Source organism: Lagenorhynchus albirostris, chromosome 15, assembly GCF_949774975.1.
Source record: "Lagenorhynchus albirostris chromosome 15, mLagAlb1.1, whole genome shotgun sequence".
Taxonomy (NCBI): Eukaryota; Metazoa; Chordata; class Mammalia; order Artiodactyla; family Delphinidae; genus Lagenorhynchus; species Lagenorhynchus albirostris.
This window is the reverse complement of record NC_083109.1, coordinates 83346201-83365983: the sequence shown is the minus strand read 5'-3', so window position 1 is coordinate 83365983 and position 19783 is coordinate 83346201. Positions and strand designations below refer to the sequence as shown.

Genomic DNA, 19783 nt, shown 5'->3' with positions numbered 1-19783 from the left:
CCCATGTGCTGAAAATGTAGGTTTTATTATTCAGACATGGTGAGGCCAACAGGTCAGGAGATGACTGCCATTAAAAAGATGGTGTGTTATAGCTCCCAAGAGGAAGGGGCACGGCACACCATGCCACAAAGGGCCACACAGGGAAGCACCAGGATTGGTCACGAGGCAGAGGGAGCAAGAGAAAACGTGGGCAAGAGTCCTTTTTTTTTTTTTTTTTGTGAAGAAATGGGTGAGGCAGGGTAAGCCAGCTAAGCAGGTTTACCCGGACTGTGCGAGCCCCATAGACGAAGGGCGGCGGGATGGGCTTAGGATTGGTTGGTTGGCACGGGAAAGATGCACTTGCAGACCAGTCATGTACCATCTCTAGGGATTGGCTAGCCCTCTAGAGGGACAGTCCCTCCAGTGTCAGCAAGGTCCCAAGATGTTGAAACATGATTAATTCTTCATGTTTCCCAGCCTGAGGGAGGAACCTCCCTCTAGACACATTTTCTCCTAGTGACAAAGACACAGAGAAATTTATGATGTGGACCTTTGTACGAGGGGTTGAGAATAGAGTATAGACTAGGGTCCTCTGCGGGTGTGCACACCTTCCTTTTCTGCTCTCCTCCCCCAGCTCAGGGCTGACCGGTGGTCCACGCTGGGTCCCGAGCACTCCCACCCTCGCCAGGCTTCGAGCAGCTCCCTGCTTCGAGCAGCTGGGAGCAGAGGGGCGCTGGCTCTAATGTGGGACTGCTGGCCTGAATTTGGCTCTCCTCTGCCACCCATCCCACTTCTCGCCTGTAAAACAGGAGGACGACACAGGGATCCCTGAGTGGGTCACCGCTCAGCTGACCGCACCCTCTCTCCTTGCTTCCAGGGAGCCCGGCTGACAATGCTTCCCTCAAATCGGGTGACCGGATCCTCTTCCTCAACGGACTAGACATGAGGTCAGAGGCTATTGGGGTCACTGGAGCTTGGTGGCAAACAGTCCCCAGGACTCCTGACTCTTGGGATACCCCGGCCATGGGCTTCTGACCAGTTGGTCCCCAGTTTGTCCCTCTTCTCACAGGAAGTCTTGAATCCACCCTCCCACCCTCTCCAGGATGTCATATCGTCCTTCCAACCAGGAAACACCCCAGCTCCGTGCAGGGGGCACAGAGTTGAATGGATCATGTGTGTCTTACCCTTAAGAGGGGACCCTGCCCAGGGGTGGCGTGGTCATGACCCCTTCTGTACCCAGAAGTGTCCAGCTGGCCCTGGGCCTGGAGCTTCTCCTGCAGAGGAGATTAACAAGCAGGAGAGGCAGGGCCCTGGCTTCTGGTCCTGGCCCAGCCGTGGGCTTGCTGTGTGGCCTCCACCGGCAGGACAGGGAGGTCTGGCGGGTGGCTTTGGGCAGGGCTCATCCTGGGCAGGCCCTCCTGGGCCATCTCTGCTCGGCAGGAACTGCTCCCACGACAAGGTGGTGTCCATGCTGCAGGGCAGTGGTGCAATGCCCACGCTGGTGGTGGAGGAGGGGCTCGTCCCATTCGCCAGCGGTGAGACTCCCCACTGGCCCTTGGCCGCCTTGGCCCACATACCCTGCTGGGGTCGCCATGGGTGGGATTTATGATTCTACAGAGGACTCTGCTTGTCCCCCATCTCTGCAGCTTTCCTCTCCAGGTGGTGCTGCAAAACCCAGTGGGGTGGCCTCAGGGACGCTGCCTGGGGCTCTCCCTCCTCCCCCAATGGGGCACATCCCCAGGTGTGCCTCCCAATGCATGGCGCTCACCCCAGTTCGGGAGGTCCCCTGGCCCCAGCTGCCAGGAAAACCGCGCCTGGCCTGGGGATGCTGGGTCACCCGGGCCCCTCCTTCCCGTGGCCCCTGCAGACTCCGACTCGATGGATTCTCCCAACCCGTCGTCGGCGCTCACCTCCCTGCAGTGGGTGGCGGAGATCCTGCCGTCCAGCATCCGGGTGCAGGGCAGGACCTTCAGCCAGCAGCTGGAGCACCTGCTCACGCCCCCCGAGCGCTACGGGGTCTGCCGGGCCCTCGAGAGCTTCTTCCAGCACAGGTGGCTGGGCCAGGGTGGTGGTGGGGACCTGCCCAGGGTAGACCCCGATTCCTGCCCGGTCTCACCATCGGGGTCTCCCTGCCTGAGCTTCCTAAGCCCCCTTCTCCTGAGGGAAGCTCAGAGGACCCGAGTTGGGGTGGGGGCCATCGGGGCTGCCCTAGAACAAACCCTGGCTCTGAAACCTCCTAGCCAAGTGCCCTGGGCGAGTCACAGCCTTCTCCGTAAAGGGAGGCAGGCAGCGCCCCCCTGCAGGGTGGTTGGCGGGACCCTCACAACACCCCCGCCGCGGGCACTTGCCACCAGCCCCTCCCTGTGAGGCTTGGGTTAGCTCCTTTCTTTCTGCACCTCAGCAGCAGCAGGAGTGTTTATCACACGTCCCTGCAAAGCCCATCACTTGTTCATTCCCTTTTTCTGTTTAAACAAAAATGTATATTTGTTGAAATATAATCCACATATCATGCAATTCACCCATTTGAATGTACAATGCACTGGTTCTTAGTATATTCACAAATATGTGTAACCATCATCATCTTAGAACACTCAATCTTAGAACACTTTCATCAAAAGGAAAGCCCAACCCTTTCACTATTGCTCTCGCCCCCTGCCGCTCCTCCTTCACCTTAAATAACCACTAATCTACTTTCTGTCTCTGTAGACTTCCCTGTTCTGGACATTTAATATGATGGAATCATACAATATGTGGACTTTCATGTCTGGCTTCTTTCATTTAGCATGTTTTCAACATTCATCCAAGTTCTAACACCCCCAGTCGGTCCTTATATCCATGGGTTCTGTATCCATAGATTCAACCAACCACTGAACAAATATATTTGGAAAAAATTCCAGAAAGTTCTAAACGGCAAAACTTAAATTTGCCAGAGTTCCCTGTTTATGTTTTATTTATTTTTTTATAAATTTATTTATTTTACTTATTTATTTTTGGCTGCATTGGGTCTTCATTGCTGCACGTGGGCTTTCTCTAGTTGTGGCAAGCGGGGGCTACTTTTCATTGCGGTGTGCAGGCTTCTCATGGCAGTGGCTTCTCTTGTTGCGGAGCATGGGCTCTAGGCACGTGGGCTTCTGTAGTTGTGGCTCACGGGCTCTAGAGCGCAGGCTCAGTAGTTGTGGCGCACGGGCTTAGTTGCTCCGCGGCATATGGGATCTTCCTGGACCAGGGCTCGAACCCGTGTCCCTTGCATTGGCAGGCGGATTCTTAACCACTGAGCCACCAGGGAAGTTCCTCTCTGAGTCTTAGATTACAATTCCTTGTTGATTTTAGACATTGTAAATATCTTCTCCCATTTGTTACTTCCATTATATTTAATATTTTGTGTGTGTGTGTGTGTGTTTGCGGTACTTGGGCCTCTCACTGTTGTGGCCTCTCCTGTTGTGGAGCACAGGCTCCGGACACGCAGGCCCAGCGGCCATGGCTCACGGGCCCAGCCGCTCCGCGGCATGTGGGATCTTCCCGGACCGGGGCACGAACCCGTGTCCCCTGCATCGGCAGGCGGACTCTCAACCACTGCGCCACCAGGGAAGCCCCATTATATCTAATATTAACAGCTCCAAGTTGTGCTTCTTTGAACAAGTATTCTTGATTTTGTATCATCACATTCAATACATTTGGGGCCTATGGCTTTGGCTTTTGAATTTTTGTTTAAGAAGTCCTTTCCTGCCCCTTGGTCAAAAGATATCTCCTGCATTATCTTCTATTAATTTTATAATTATACCTTCCACACTTTGGTCTGTTATCCACCTGGAGTTCACCTTTATGTGTGGTGTTACATGAGGATCAGTTTTATTTTTTCCATACAATGCAGCGATCAGCAAACTATTTCTAGAAACGTCCAGATAGCAAATATTTTAGGCTTTGCAGGCCATATAGTCTCCATTGAAACCATTCATTTCTTCTGTTGTAACTTGAGAACAGCCATAGACAAAATATAAACCATAGGCTTATATAAACCATGTTCCGATAAAACTTGCTTTACAAAAACAGGTGGCAGGCCAAATTTTGGGCCTTGGGCCATCATTTGCCAGTCCCTGATATAGTGAGTCAGCTTTCCTAATACTTTCTATACGTTTTAATCTTCACAACAGCTCTGTGTGGTAGATGCTTTCATTGTTTTTTTTTTTTTTTTTTTGGCCGTGCAGCACAACTTGTGGGATCTCCATTCCCCGACCAGGGATTGAACTCAGGCCACAGCAGTGAGTCCAGAATCCTAACCATTAGGCCACCAGGGAACTCCCCAGTAGATGCTATTTTTATCTCCCATTTTACAGAGGAGGAAACTGAGACAGAGAAATTAGTAGCAAGAAAGGTCACTTGGCTGGTAAGTGGCAGAGCTGGGATTTGAATCTGGGCAGCCTGTCCGCAGGGCCTACCTTCCTGCCCACTTCTCTGTCTTGGGGAGGAAGGGAAGGGCATGAGGCTGAATTCTGTGGCCTGGAAGTGCCCCCTTGTCCACCACCCTGCCCCCTCTGTTGAGCCCCTGAGTCATGAACCCCTTGCTCCTGCACGCCACCCCCAGGAACATCGACACCCTGATCGTCGATGTCTACCCGGTGCTGGACACGCCCGCCAAGCAGGTCCTCTGGCAGTTCATCTACCAGCTGCTGACTTACGAGGAGCAGGAACTCTGCCAGGAGAAAATCGCATGTTTCCTGGGCTACACGGCCATGACAGGTAAGCAGCCCCTCCCCCTGCTCAGCCCGCCAGGTAAAGGCCAGACACCTGATGTTCTCACCTGTGAGGTATTACAGCCAACCCGGGCTCCTCCCACACACAGATGCACCCACTTGTCCTGGAGCTGCACACCCAGCACACTGGGGCTGGTCCCACGCTTTGCCCCACGGATGTGCTTTGCCAACTTGACCCTTAAGGCAGCATAACCTTGGACTTTAGACACCCCACCGAACGCCCAGGGTCTCAGGTTTCTCACCCACAAAATGAGGGTGACCACAGTGGCTGTGCTTTGCACCCTGGGAAGTGTGGCACAGATCAAGAAGTTCATGTGGACACTGTTTACAGACCTGGATTGTGAGCGCACGGCCAGGTCACACCTGCCTAGTGGGCTCTGGAGCCCACAGACTCACACGAGGGCCTATGGGGCCCCGTGCAGCCTCAGCTCCCCGCTGCTGCCCCGCCACTGGGTGCCCCTGGGCCCACACCACGCACGCGCTTCATCACTCGGCTGTGAGCATCGAAAGTGGGCTAAACCCTGGGCACCTGCCGTTCGCCTGCCCATCTCCTCGGTGCTGGCCCTTGTGGACCCACCAACCCTAGTCCTGGGGACCCAGAGTTTGTTGGGGGGTTGAGGGTTTGAGCTCAGGTGCAGGCTGGGCAGCAGATGTCCCACACATCTGCCCTGATCTGGAACCTTCCATTTCACTCTGCAGGCCCCTAGGGGCAGCAGCGCCTGCGTGTTGAGACCTGGGAATCAGGGGGTCCTAGGCTCTCGGCATGAGAAGGGGCCCTGAGGGTGGGTTGTGGCCACCTCCGCCCAGCCTCTGTCCTCAGGCTGACACCCCAGCGCCCCGCCTCTCACCCTAGGGTTCCCAGCTGTCCTAGAGCCGAGCAGGCCCAGGCTCACAGGTGGGTGCCCTCACCCTCCCTGTGTTTGGAGGCTCCTTGTCAGCCTGAGAGGACAAGGGGCCTGTCTCCCCTTTGGTCCCACAGCAGAGCCAGAGCCCACACTGGACCTGGAACCCGAGCCAGAGCCGGAGCCGGAGCCGGAGCCGGCGCCTGAGCCCCAACCACGGAGCTCCCTGAGGGCCTCCTCCATGTGCCGCCGCAGCCTCCGGTCCCAGGGCCTGGAGGCCAGCCTCAGCTGTGGTGAGGCCCCGGACCAAAAGGCTGGAGTGGGTGAGAGGGCGCGACAGGGCTCGGTTTTCCCACCTGCAAAATGGGCTTGGCGAGATGAGACATCCCTGGGAATGGGCTGAGCAGTGGCCCCTCTGGGCCCACGGGGCTTGGCGTTTCTTTCTCCAGAGGCCCTCGCTGGGTCTGGGCTGGGGCCTGAGTCTTAGAGCTCAGGGGTGGTCACTAGACCCCCGTGTTGTGGACTTGGCCCTCCTGATTCCCCGGCAGGGCCCAGCGACTGCGCGGAGATGCCTCGTCCTCTGATCCCAGGCGAGCGCCAGGCGGGCGATGGTACATCCCTCCCCGAGACCCCCAACCCCAAGATGGTGAGACCTTCTCTCTGCCCTGCTTTTGGTGTCAGTGGGGAGCTGGGAATGGGTGGCCCACAGAGCTGGGGCAGACCCTGGCCTCCCAGGCCACCCAGGCCTGGCCTCTGAGGCCATGTTAGGGCCGCGTGGGGGAGGTAAGGGCAGGCTGGACCCATCCCCACCTCCTCTCCCCAAAGATGTCGGCTGTCTACGCAGAGCTTGAGTCCCGGTTGAGCAGCAGCTTCAAAGGGAAGATGGGGACCACCTCCAGATCCCGTGCCTCCCCACCAGTGCCCAGCATGGCAGGCACGGAAGGTAGGGGCTCGCCAGCCCCGGCTCCCAAGGCAGCTCTGGCCTCTGGCCTCCCGGCTGGCTGGCTGGGTGTGACCACCACCTCCAGGCATATCCCTGGACCTCCCTCTTCGCTCCGTGGCTGTGGGACTGAATGCTGGGGAGCCCTGGCAACCTCCATAGCTAGGGGCCATCAAGGTCCGGGTTGTCCCGGCCCCTCCCATGTCCCCTCTGATCCTCACCTCTGCTATGGATCTAGAAAAGCAGAGGGCCGCCCCCACAGGAGTCCCCAGGTTCACATGTGACTGTCCGATAGACTAGGAAGCGCATGCGTTTTGCTCTGTGAGTGGCACGGCTGGGAAGATGGTTGTTCACAGACACACATGATGGTTTCTCGGCAGTTCAGAAGGCAGGACCCCTGGGTGATGTTTCTGTGAGCCAAGGGCTTGCTGGGTGCGGGAGGTGCCCCACGACCTTTGGTCTGGAGACCCCCTCACCCTTGACTTGTGTTCAGTGGGTTCCAGGTGGGACCGTGGGATCCTGTGCAAGATGAGCTGGGGTCTGCCTGTCCTGGGGCCAAGCAGTACTCCCCCTGCCCACTCCGGCCTTTGATCACCCTAAGGGAAGCCTGGGGACGCAACGTCATCCAGGGTCTTCCTGCACTGTGTCCAGGGGAGGAAAGGAAGGTGTCCAGGGACACAGAGCCAACCTGCCCTGGGGCCCCTCCCCTCCAGCCCGCACCTGGAACCCAGGTACTGACCCAAGAGGGGTCCTCACGTTCCATCCCCCACCCTAGGACCCAGGACCCTGTCCAGCGTCTCGTGGACCAGCGAGCGGCTCCTGCCCTCCCCCTGCTACTACCCGCTGTGCTCAGAGGGCCTGGCCTCCCCCAGCAGCTGCGAGTCCCACCCCTACGCCAGCTTGGACAGTAGCAGGGCGCCCTCCCCACAGCTGGGCCCCGGGCCCCTCCGCTCCAGCAGCACCCGCAGCCCGGAGCCCGGCCGCCCGCCCAGCCGCAGGAAGCTGTTCACCTTCGCCCACCCTGTGCCAAGCCGGGAGACTGACCGCTTCCTGGATGCGCTGAGTGAGCAGCTGGGGCCCCGGGTCACCATCGTGGATGATTTCCTGAGCCCTGAGAATGACTACGAAGAGGTGAGCACGCGGGCAGACGCGCAGGGTACGGGGGCCTATATGGGGACAGTGTCCACAGGCTCCTGCAGGAGGCCTGCTGCCCTGGGGATGTGCCCCAGGCTCCCCCTCTCCCTGCCCCAGTCCATCCTAGAATCTGTCCCAGGACACCCCGCTCCCTGGCTGGAGCTATCCCACCCTGGGCTCAAGCTAGGACCCTGTTTGTCCAAGGCCGCCCCATATGCCCTGTCTCAGGTTCCCTACACTCTGTCGGGCTGTCCCACCACAGCCTCAGGCTAAGCCCCCAGCCTCTCCTGTCCCATCCCCGGGCCATGCCACCCCCTGCCCCAGACTACTCCACTCTCCCTCACCTTGGCCCAGGCTCCAGTCTCCCTGGGCCCAGCCTGACCCTCCCCTTGCCTTGCTCTGTCCCCCCAGATGAGCTTCCACGACGACCAGGGCAGCTTCGTCACCAATGAGAGGAGCAGTGCCAGTGAGTGCATCAGCAGCAGTGAGGAGGGCAGCTCCCTGACCTACTCCTCCATCTCCGACCACATCCCCCCGCCCCCACTCAGCCCCCCGCCACCGCCACCCCTGCCCTTCCATGACCCCAAGCCCAGCTCCCGCACCCCTGATGGCCCCTGGGGCCCCGCTCCGACGCTGGCCAAGCCCCTCACCCAACTCAGCCACCCAGTCCCTCCACCACCCCCGCCACCCCTGCCCCCACCTGTCCCCTGTGCGCCCCCCATGCTGTCCCGGGGCCTGGGCCACCGCCGCAGTGAGACCAGCCACATGAGCGTCAAGCGCCTGCGGTGGGAGCAGGTGGAGAACTCGGAAGGCACCATCTGGGGACAGGTAGGTGACCCGGGGGCCAGGAGTGCTCTGCGCCGGGGGAGGTGGTCTGGGCAGCAGCAGTGAAGGCAAGACCCTTCTCCAGGCCTCTTCCAGCATCAGCTGAACATCCTCTGGTCGTCCCCATGCTGAGCAGAGGATGAATGAAGGCCCAGCCCATGAACACGCCCACCCTTGGTGGCTGACACAGGCACCAAAGCTCAATCTGTGTCCCTAAGCCAATGACACACTGGGGACATCCAGAAACAGCACCACACTCACCCTTGAAACCTATCACTTGAGATTTGGACAGTTCCCTTAGGCTCTTAGAGCCAAGAGAAGGACATCTGGTTAGAGAGTCACAGACCTTCGAACTGTCCGCCAGTCTACGATCAGTAGTTTATTCACAGGAGCCAAGACTGAAGGATTCTTAAAAGGGCAGCTGTTCCGAACCCCTGCACACCAGCCTCCACCCTTTCACTCTGATGCTTGAACTTCCTCCCAAACAACACTGCCAATATATACTTGAACCCCTTTAGTGATGGGGAGCTCACTACCCGTCAAGGCATCCCTTTCCTCACTGGACAGTTTTCACCATCCATACTTGTATTGCTCTGAAATTTTGTCTCACCAAGATTCCCATGTCCTGCTTTCTGTCCTGCCCTTTGAAATCAGGCAGATCAAGTATATTTCCTTATCCACAGACCAACCAGCCTGTCCCATGAGCAAGGTTCACCCCATCCCTGTTCTTTAGGTCATTCCCCTAGAATGTGGTTTCTAGCCCCATAGTCTGTCAAAGGGCAGGTCCCAAATGGAACTCCTAATGGGGCTTCACCAGTTCAGAGGAGAAAACAGTGCTCTCATCTCCTTTGACCTGGACATCATACTCCTTTTAACATGGCCTGGGAACCCTCCAGCTTCTGGGGCTGCCCCATCGCAGTGCTCATTCCCTCCGTCATCCTCAAGCCTAGTCCCTTCCTCTTCTTGGGACCAACAGCATGTCCTTACATGCAGCCACCCTCCGCTGGGGCATGCTTGTCATTTTTTCCCATTGCCACGTCCTGGGTCCCAGTTCTGTCTCCTGCCTTCCCAGCCAAGTTGGCCTCAGCCCACACCTCCAAGGGAAGCTTTCCATGTTGCTGGTAAGGATGCTCGGCAGGACAAAGTCACAAACTGGGACCTACTGGGTCCCCTGGAGACCTCACTCCTACCAGCCTCAGATGGTCCTTGAAGCCTTGCTCTGAAGAGTGGTCTTTCCACTGGATTCTGAAGGTGGACACAGGGACAGAGGTCATGCACATGGCCAAGTCCAAATCCACGCCAGGTGTCCCTGGCCTGCAGCCATGGCCCTTCTAGACTGTCACCTCTCACCCAGGTCATTTGTTAAAACCAGCTGTCCAGTTCCTAGCTCCTGGCATTTCCCTGCTTTAGTTTCCCCAGAATCGGGAACCCAGAGCAGCTCTGGTGAACTCACTCAAAACAGACCCAGACCCCTTAAGCCTCCTTGGTCGGCTCCAGCCCCTTTAGAGCCCCTCTACCCCCTGCTCCAGCGCAACTTGCTGGCTTCTGCGTGGAGAGTGCTGCAGGTGTGAGTGTTGTTGACCACAGGAGGGGCGGGCTCACCGCCTGATAACTTGGATGATTTAGCTTCTCCTGCAGCCTCCTCCTGCCGCCGGGTTTATCCCAGGGCTTGATGAAGGCTCTCCCTCCTGGAGCTCACAAGGCAGCCCTTAGAGGGTGGGGGCGGTGGAGGGCGGCAGTTCTTCCTCGCTCTGAACCTCCCCCTCCCTCGCAGCTCGGGGAGGACTCTGACTATGATAAGCTGAGCGACATGGTGAAGTACCTCGACCTGGAGCTCCACTTTGGCACCCAGAAACCTGCTAGTGAGTGGCCTGAGGGCCCTAGGGGAACCCAGATACCAGGTCCTCTGTGGCAGCCCACCCACTACCTTCTGTGGCGTCCCAGGGCTTAGAGTCCCCAAGGTCTGCACGGACCGCCATTTATTTACTGTGTCCCTGAGTTATTGAACTTCTCAGAGCCTCAGGTTTCCTACCTCAAAATGGAGATAATAAGAGCTGACCTGTGTTGCATGCTTACCAAATGTCAGACACCCTTGTTTCTAAATTAATCCTGTGACAATTCTGTGAGGTAGGGACTGTGATCCCCCCAACCTCCTGATGAGGAAGCACAAAGGGGCTAGGTAATTTGCTCCAAGTCACACAGCCACAATAAGGTAGACAGATATCCCTTCCAAGTCTCTCTCTCCCATTACCCCTCTCAGGGTATCTCCCTGTAGTTGTTGGGTGGGGCTCCAGGCAGCCAGGGATACTGTGAGTGGAAAGTGGTCCCGGGATTGAAGAGAAAGGCCGTTGTCCGTCCAGGAAGCATCTGCAAGGTCGAGAGGTGATTGGTTCTCCTTATGGGGCCAGCTCAGTCCCAAGGGCCCAGGGGAGAGAGGATGGGGGGCGGGGAGCGGACACACGCCACATCACGCACACTGTGTTAGACTGGACCCCGGAGTCCATGAGTGAGGGGAGTGTGGACACGTGGAGCTGATTCAGTCAAGTCCATGGGCGGGGGCGTCTGGGCTGTGGGGTGTGGCCACACCCCTCATGGGCCCTCGCACAGCAGCCTCAGCCTGGCGTCCCCTCATTAAACCATCAGTTTCCCTTCCAGAGCCGGTGCCCGGGCCTGAGCCCTTCAGGAAGAAGGAGGTGGTGGAGATCCTGTCCCACAAGAAGGCCTACAACACCTGTGAGGGGCTGGGGGTGCCGGGTGGTTGTGGGGGGCAGGACGCGACCCCCCACCGGGCCACCGAGCCTTTGATCCACCCCGGTGGATGATCGAGATTAGGCCGTGGGGGCCCCAAGACCTGCCTCCCGCGCGGTGAAGACCCTCTCCCAGGTCCCACGGCCAGCCCGATCCCACCGGGCGCAGGTGCCGGCCTTGGCTCCACCCCCATCGGCCCCGCCCTCATCCTGTAATCGGCTCCCCAGTTCCGGCCCCGCCTCCAACCGCATACCCTACTCTTCCCGTCTCAGGACCCTCCCTAGTTCCCTGGCCCCAACTCCGCAGGCCCCGCTCAATTCCAGGTCTGTCTCTTTGAGAACCCCGCCCTCGCCCCTCAATAGGTCGCGGGAAGGACCCTCCCCTCCCCTGGGCAGGCTCCTGCTGCGCCCCGGTTCCTGGCCCCCCGTCCCCCGACACACCCAGGAGCCAGGGTGGATCTTGAAGCCCCGCCCACTCCCCGCCCGGGCCCTGCCCCGGCTCACCCTCGCGGCCCCGCCCGCAGCCATCCTGCTGGCGCACCTGAAGCTGAGCCCGGCCGAGCTGCGGCAGGTGCTAATGAGCATGGAGCCCCGGCGCCTGGAGCCCGCGCACCTGGCGCAACTGCTGCTCTTCGCGCCAGACGCCGACGAGGAGCAGCGCTACCAGGCCTTCCGCGAGGCGCCCGGCCGCCTCAGCGAGCCAGACCAGTTCGTCCTGCAGGTGCTGCGGCCGTGACCCCCACCCGGGATCAGGGGCTGCTGCCCAGCGGCCTCGGCCTCCTCTGTCGCGGCTTTCGCTTTGTGCCTTTGTGCGTGGGTCTCGCTCCCCTCCCGCCACCGCGTTCACGCCTCTGAGTCCCGGTTTTACACCTGTTAACAGCCAGTTCTCACTCAGGGTCCAAGGTAGATGGGATGAGGGTGCCCCCTAGAGGTTGTGCTTGTTTTCCTAAGGGAATACCGGGCAGCCCGCTGACCCCCACCCCCGGCTGTCCCGGGGCAGCGGGTCTCCCGGCGGGATGGATGAATCCTGGCCCTGCCTTCCCGTCAGATGCTGTCGGTTCCCGAGTACAAGACCCGCCTGCGCAGCCTCCACTTCCAGGCCACCCTACAGGAAAAGACAGAAGAGATCCGGGGCAGCCTGGAGTGCTTGCGCCAGGCCTCCCTCGAGCTCAAGAACAGCCGGAAGCTCGCCAAGATCCTGGAGGTCAGAACCGCCCCTTCTCAGATCACTCTACCTGCCCCTCTGTCCCCTGGGGCTTCCAGCCTGGAGGTTCATCCAGAGAGGGGCCAGGGCGTGGGGCAGGACCTGCCCACCTTTCTCTCCACAGTTTGTGTTGGCTATGGGCAACTATCTCAACGACGGACAGCCCCAAACCAACAAGACCACGGGCTTCAAGATCAACTTCCTGACGGAGGTGAGGGGGCCTGTCAGACAGTCACTGATTTGTTTGCTCTACCATTGAGGCCCTTCCCCACCCCCATCCCCCCCGGAGGAAGAGCTGGCTGCCCGCAGGCCAGGATGTAACAGAAGCAAAGTTTGGGGGTTGAGGGGTTGGGGGAACAAGGTGGTGTCTCCAAGCCAATCCTCAAGATCTGGAAAAATGGAGTGGTTGGAGAAGAGAAGGGCAGGGAGGGAAGGCTCCAGGAGGAAGGGGCGAGTCCCACCTGGCGGATTCTGTGCCCTCAACACCACCACCACCATCAGGCCAGTCCTACCCCAGAAAGATCTAGGATCAGAGAAGGGACAGCTCAAATATCCAGCCTTTCCCCTGTGTTTCTGGGACTTTTCCCCATGACGCCTTTGGTTGTTTTCAAAAAGAGAAAGAAAAACTCCCTTTATAGATATGAATGGTTTAGGGTGTCTGAGGCTCAGATGGGCCACAGATGGTTTCAGAAAACCACAAAAGGGAAGAACTGTGAGTGATGCTCCCCGCTTTCCCTGGGGTTAGAGAATCTTGGGCTCTATCTTTTGACAAGGGCAAACTCACAAGGACAGAAAAACCTAGGGTCCTTCCCTAGCTGGGGGCTGGGGGCCTGGTTCCTGGGGGTCTCAAAGATCTGGGCCAGGAAACAGGCCTGTGGCATCCCAGCAGATGAGAGCTTCAGAGTTAAGTATTACTAGCCATCAGCTTATGAGCTTTGGAGTTTGAGAGTGTCGGGGTCCAGGAACTGACGCCACAGCCCCGGGGAAGCAGGGAGGAGAGCACTTGAGCCCGTGTGATCAGGAATCTGATGGGGTCCTTGAGGAAGATATATGTTGGGGTCACTTGCAGCTGAACTCCACCAAGACGGTGGATGGGAAGTCCACCTTCCTGCATATCCTTGCCAAATCGCTGAGCCAGCACTTCCCCGAACTCCTGGGCTTTGCTCAGGACCTGCCCACCGTGCCCCTGGCTGCCAAAGGTAGGCTGGGTGGATGGGTAGGGAGGCAGAGGCACCGCTGTCCTGGGCTGAGAGGGCAGCCCCACGAGGCTCTGTTGCCTACCCTACAGTGAACCAACGGGCCCTGACCAGTGACCTGGCTGACCTCCACGGCACCATCGGTGAGATACAGGCCGCCTGCCAGAGCATGTCCCCCACCAGCGAGGACAAGTTTGCCGTGGTCATGGCGGTATCCTGTCCCAGTGCCGCAGTGGACCCTAGGCGGGGGGGGGGGGGGGGGGGTCAGGTAGAGCTGGCTGTAGCTCCAGTGGCCTGCAGCGATTCTGGGCAGAGGCTGCTCTGGGTCCAGGGGTTCTGGAAGGGGGTCCACCTTAGGTCATTTAGAATCTAAGTGCTTATGTCAAGTCTGTGTGTAACTGAGAAGGAGCTTTTTTTTTTTTTTTTTTTGCTGTACGCGGGCCTCTCACTGTTGTGGCCTCTCCCATTGCGGAGCACAGGCTCCGGACGCGCAGGCTCAGCGGCCACGGCTCACGGGCCCAGCCGCTCCGCGGCATGTGGGATCTTGCCGGACCAGGGCCCGAACCCGCGTGCCCTGCATCGGCAGGCGGACTCTCAACCACTGCGCCACCAGGGAAGCCCAAGGAGCTCTTCTGATTGGCTACATCTCCCCCTCTGTCCTCGGGGGTGGCAGAGTCCAGGCTTAAGTCACAAGATACAGGGAGAGGCTTGTCAGACTTGCCAGGCCTGGCCAGCCAAAGGCGGTCAGGAGAGGGGAATATTCCGACTGAGCACAGACAGTGACAAATGCTATAGAAAAAGAGAGAGACAGAGAGAGGGGGCCACTCTAAGAGGATGGTTGGGGAAGAGAGGTGGTAGCATCTGAGCAGAGCCAGGAGGGAAGAGAGAGCTGCCCCACAGAGAGAGGAGCAAGTGAAAGGCCTAAGGCTGGACTGGACGTGGCAGGTGTCAGGACGAGCTTGGAGGGCAGTGGGCAAAGGGACTGGAGCCTCTGACCAGGGCATGGTGCCCAGGTGAGCAAAGGGCCTGGGGTAGACTGGAGTGGTCGCTGTTTGGGTCACTGCCCGGGGACCTGCCCCAGGGACCTAGGGCAGTTTCCTTAACAGAGGCCCATCAGTCCTTCCTGGAGACAGCCCAGCCGGTGCTGCGGGCGCTGGACGGGCTGCAGCGGGAGGCCATGGAGCAGCTGGGCAAGGCGCTGGCTTTCTTCGGCGAGGATTCCAAAGCCACCACTTCCGAGGCCTTTTTCGGCATCTTCGCGGAGTTCATGAGCAAGTTCGAGGTGAGCCACGGTGGGAGGCCCTGAGGAGAGAGCAGGGCCATAGGTCCAACGAGGGGGTACCTCTGTGAAGCCCGGGGTGGGAAAGGGCCCCTAGTGAGTGACACGCTCCCCCAGTGGGGCGGAGCCAGTAGGTCTCTGCCCCGGCGAGGGAGGGGGTGGGGGGAGACGACGCAGGGAGGGGGCGGTCCCGGGACCACTGACCAACCTGCGTCCCCACGTGCTCCTCCCTCCCCAGCGAGCGCTCGGCGACCTGCAGGCTGGGGAGGGCACACGCAGCTCTGGGATGATTTCGCCCCTCTCCTGGTGACGGCGGCGGCCTCGCGTCCTCGGCGGCCCGAGCGCGGAGCGGACGCCGCCCGCGTGGCTCGGAGCGTCCCGGGTGCGGGAGTGGGGCCCAGCCACGCGCGCATCTCCAGCTAGCTCAGCCGTCGAGCTCCGGCCGCCCTCGAAGGTGCGGAGACCCCTTCTTGGGGCCGATCCCGGGGCTCCGAGGGTTGGGAGCGCGGGGACGGAGCCGGCACGCCGACTCCCCGGGACGCGTGAACCACCCGCCGCCAGGTCCCGCCGGCTTCCCGCGCCTTGTCCATTCCCCCTTCTCCGCCCCACCCCCGCCCCCTCCCCGCTCCCGGGCCTTCCAGCAAGGGCTGGCTGTGCACGCCCTCAGGACCTCGGGGGTCCCGGGGAGGGGCCGCTGCCACCAGCCGGTGGATTCCGAGATGGCTGCGGCACTAGGGCGGCGTCTTGGCCAGAGGGTGCCCGGCCCCAAGGAAGGCCGTCTGAACCTCTCCTGAGCCTGCTCCGAGTGTGCCCAGGGGACGCCCTCGCGGAGCACGGACCCCGCAGACCTTAGACTGTGGAGAAGGAGGCAGACGCCCTTGAACATGCCACACCACTGCGCACGATAAGGCCTGGAGGTCTCTCACCCAGCCCAGGGCCTCCTGGGCTGCTTGGACGAAGGCAGGCAGGATGGAAGGAGAGCCCCAAGTACAGGGACCTGGGGGAGGGGGGTGGGTGCGCACTTAGCCTGGGTCTTGGAAGCCAGAAGAAACCTCAGCTGGCTGCAGAGGAGAGAAGGCTGGATTGGAGAAGGCAGGAGAGAAGCTGGGCAGAGAAACAGGAAAGCATTAGGAAGACTACATCAGACTGCAGAATTGAAGTTTTCACCCAGCAGACAAACTGAAATCCAGTTTAGAAGTGGTCCCTTGGAAGTGGGGAGTCTGGGAGTGGGAGGGGGGTGTCGCGGTAGGGCAGAGAGAGCAGAGAGATGCTCAGGTGACGGGTGAGCAGGACCTGGTGGCCGGCTGCCAGGTTTCTCGCCTGGGTGGGTGGCGATGATGATGTTCCCTGGAACAGGCCATGTTAGCAGAGCAGGCTTAGAGGCAGTAACACCACCTGGGACATATTTGGGATCTCAGAGTCTGTTTTACATGTGTGTCTGGAGCCCCTGGTGAGGATTGGGGATAGAGGAGGGAGCTACCTGGACGCTGGGAGCAGAGGGATGCTGGGGGCCTCCTTTCCTTTCTTTGTTTCATCCTTTCCATTCTCCAATCGACAAATCCTGGATCAGGCAGCTTCCTGTTACCTCTTCCCTTAACTTTCTTCCACAGAAGTCTGAAATGGACTTTAGAAACCATCTTCTGGCTTTTTTTCCCTCCACTATGATTGAATAGCTGGTGTTGCCCCTGGACAGTATTCGGGACCCATCCAGTTCTACCCGGTCTCCCACAGGCCCCTTGTGGAGGCCATGTATGTTCTTCCTTTGTTCCCCGCTCACAGCCACCATATAAAAATATCTAAACCAAATTGTGTAATTCAGGTGAGGGAAATGAACCCAGATTTGGCTAGTGGAGGGCATTTCTCCCCAGCAGCTCAAGCCGGATAATTTCCATAACTTCCCAAAGCCTTCGTCTCTGAGAAACATGTCAAAAGGTCCATTAAAATCCTGGTATGAGATCCGGAGAGACTGTAGACTCCACCAGGCTATGAATAGGCATGACCCTCCAGGCCCAGGTGTCCTGTATGGCATCTTCCCGCAAATTAGAAACACACACCCTCTTCAGGTAGATGGGACTCAGGTTGGCAAGCCAATCGCTAGCTGGGTTTCCTCCCTATAACGCCTTGTAACTGTTACCTATCTCCCACACAATGCTGTGTAACAAACTGTCCCAAAACTCAGTGACTTAAAACGGCAGCCACTACTGCTCTTGAGTCCATGGGTCCTGCTGGGCAGTTCTGATCTGAGCTGGGCTCAGTGGACTCACCTGGGTGTCTATAGTCTTCTGTGGGTCAGCTGGGCAGCTTTGCTAGTCATGCAGGGCCTTGGTTGGGACAGTTGAGATGGCTTCATGTGGCCTCTCATCCTCCAGCCAAATAGCCAGGACAGTTCACATGGTAAGGTCAGGGGCCTAAGAGAACAAGCAGAGACACAGAAGACCCCTGGAAGCCTAACCTCAGAACTGTCACACCATCCCTTCCGCCACAGTATATTGTCAAAGCAAGTGACAAGTCCAGCCCAGATTCTAGGAGAGGGGAAATAGGCTCCCCTCTTGATGAGAGATGCTGCAGAGCTACATGGCAGAGGGTGTGGATTCAGGGTCAGGTAGAGAGTCAGGGCCATGGTTGCCATCAGTGTACCACGTACCTCCGTGGCCAGGCACCCTGGTGCACATCCCAACCTCCTTCAAATCCTCAGTGGCCCCGGTCCTCGCTGGACCCAGCACCGCGCTGATTACGCATCTTCATGTGTCCTGCAGGTGCCATGCTTTTCATTCTCTCTTACTTAGGCACCCATGAGTTACCTGACTTCTCTCGATACACTAAGTCCAGGGGCCAGTGGTCTGTGCCTGTGCCTGTGCCTGCCTAGCAACCAGTCTCCCTTCTGCTGGGGAAAGCTCCCTGTTTTTCCTTTGGGAAATTATCCCTCCTCTGCTCCCAGGCCTTGGAGTGCTGCTGATTGGATTAAGGATGATCTTGTGACTCTGGTTGGGTGGCTCAGAGTCAATTCAAGACTCAAGTTTGAAGTGTTCAGAAAAGGAGGCTCCTTACTTCTGGATGAATTGTTGGGTGTAAGGAGGGTGGAATCCCGGAAGGAGCTGCCAGGACTACCACGTGGAGGGCACCTGCCTGGGTGTAAAACCAATACAGAAGAAAAGGAGAGAAGACCACTCCATCCATCTCTTGTCCCTGGATCCAGCTGTGCCTGAAGCAGACATCCCAACGTTTCAGTTTCCAAGCCAACAGATTCTGCCACCACGTGTGAATGTTTTTAATTTCTTTTAATTTTTTGGCTTAGGCTGGTTTGAATGGGTTTCTGTCACTCGCAATATTAAGAGGGTTGACTAACATACTCATCAACAGATCGTTATAGATGTTCAGTCGTTTAACATTCTCAGTGCATTCTCTTCATTCATAAATGCAATCGCCAATACTATTTGACTGCCTACCATGTACCAGCCACAATGCTGGGGGCAGATAACCTTATGGGTCAGCCTCTCTGAGTTGCGTTTCCCAGGGTTCTGTTTCATGGTGATCTACACCCAAGTCAGTACGAAACCCTACACGTGAGCCAATATGTGCGCCATACCCTCCGCCCCATTCCTCACCAAATGACAGGGTGTGACAAGCAGGAATGTATTTCTCTCTCAATGATACTAATAAAATAGCCTAGCCCAATTACACACCGCCTTTCCTAACAATCCGTTAATGTTTACTAGGTAGTGTGCTCCATGTTTTTACATATTTCATTTTACTTTCACAGTAACCCTCTCAGGCGGGTTTTGTTATCTCCTTTTTACAAATAAAAAGTCTAAAACTCAGGAGGGTTATGTGACTTGCTTGATGGAAAATCAAGTCTGTCTAAATCCAAAGCCCATCCTCTTAGTGGAAATATCTTCTTTGTTTTGCTTAACATGATTTTTAAAAACATCTATCAGCATTCCAGGGGCCACAGATTCTGGTGACTTCGACATAAAGAAAGCCTTTACCTCTTTTCTCACCCCCTTCTATTCCTCCCTGTGTTAATCTGCTTAGGCTACCGTAACAAAATACCATAGACTAAGTGGCTTAAACAACAGGAATTTATTCCCTCACAGCCCTGGAGGCTGGAAGTCCAAGATCAATGTGTCAGCAGGTTGGGTTCCTCCTGAGGCTGCTCTCCTTGGCTTACAGACGGCCGCTTCTTGCTGTGTCCTCACGTGGCCTTTTCTCTGTGCATCACTGGCGTCTCTTCTCGTAATGACACCAGTCCTGTTGGCTTACAGCCCCATCCTTATGACATCATTTAACCTTAAATACCTCCTCAAAGACCCCATCTCCAAATGCCGTCACCTTCTGAGGTACTGGGGGCTAGGATTTCTGCATATGAATTTGGGGAGGGGGACACAATTCAGCTCATACCGCCTTCTTACCAGGTGCCAAGGATATAATAGTGCTAGTTCCAAGGAGGCCTCAGAGATCTCTGGATTCAGCTGATGTTCCAAAGAGAAAGACTTCAATCAAGCGGGATTTACTCACCTTCTCCCCCACCATCTGCAAACTTCTATGTACTTGCCCTCATCTTCATCCCGTGATGTTCAGGCATTGCTCTCAACTCCAATTCGGAGCTAATTCTTTGTCCCATATCCCCACCTCCCCAGGCTCCCAGGGGTCCCAACGCACCTATGACCACAAGTCATTTTCCACTGGCTCTTTCCCCTTCACCAATAAACATCCCTCTTCCTGCAACCCTCAAAGAACAGTCTAGACCCCAGTGGCTCATGCCCTCTCACTCCCTCCTTTAGACCAAATTTTTCAGAGCTGTTGTCTACACTTGCTGCCTCTGCATCCTCACCATCCCCTCACCTCTCAGCACACAGCAGCCTGGCTTTCTCTCCTGTCACTCCCCT

At 57.7% G+C, this 19783-nt stretch overlaps 1 protein-coding gene across 1 annotated transcript in view; it reads left to right on the top strand.

Moving 5' to 3' along the window:
• GRID2IP (Grid2 interacting protein) overlaps window positions 1–18560 on the top strand; it is a 37093-nt gene extending 18533 nt beyond the window's left edge. Inside the window, exons 5-23 of the mRNA XM_060122404.1 lie at window positions 857–926; window positions 1420–1514; window positions 1847–2030; window positions 4562–4716; window positions 5710–5865; window positions 6121–6218; window positions 6398–6515; window positions 7288–7643; window positions 8058–8474; window positions 10246–10333; window positions 11127–11204; window positions 11743–11939; window positions 12267–12422; window positions 12547–12633; window positions 13492–13621; window positions 13711–13829; window positions 14736–14900; window positions 15136–15351; window positions 17684–18560. Coding sequence (XP_059978387.1) covers window positions 857–926; window positions 1420–1514; window positions 1847–2030; window positions 4562–4716; window positions 5710–5865; window positions 6121–6218; window positions 6398–6515; window positions 7288–7643; window positions 8058–8474; window positions 10246–10333; window positions 11127–11204; window positions 11743–11939; window positions 12267–12422; window positions 12547–12633; window positions 13492–13621; window positions 13711–13829; window positions 14736–14900; window positions 15136–15207 — 2741 coding nt within the window. The 3' untranslated portion in view covers window positions 15208–15351; window positions 17684–18560. The remainder of the gene's footprint in view (window positions 1–856; window positions 927–1419; window positions 1515–1846; window positions 2031–4561; window positions 4717–5709; window positions 5866–6120; window positions 6219–6397; window positions 6516–7287; window positions 7644–8057; window positions 8475–10245; window positions 10334–11126; window positions 11205–11742; window positions 11940–12266; window positions 12423–12546; window positions 12634–13491; window positions 13622–13710; window positions 13830–14735; window positions 14901–15135; window positions 15352–17683) is intronic.
• The last annotated feature ends 1223 nt before the right edge of the window (window positions 18561–19783 follow it).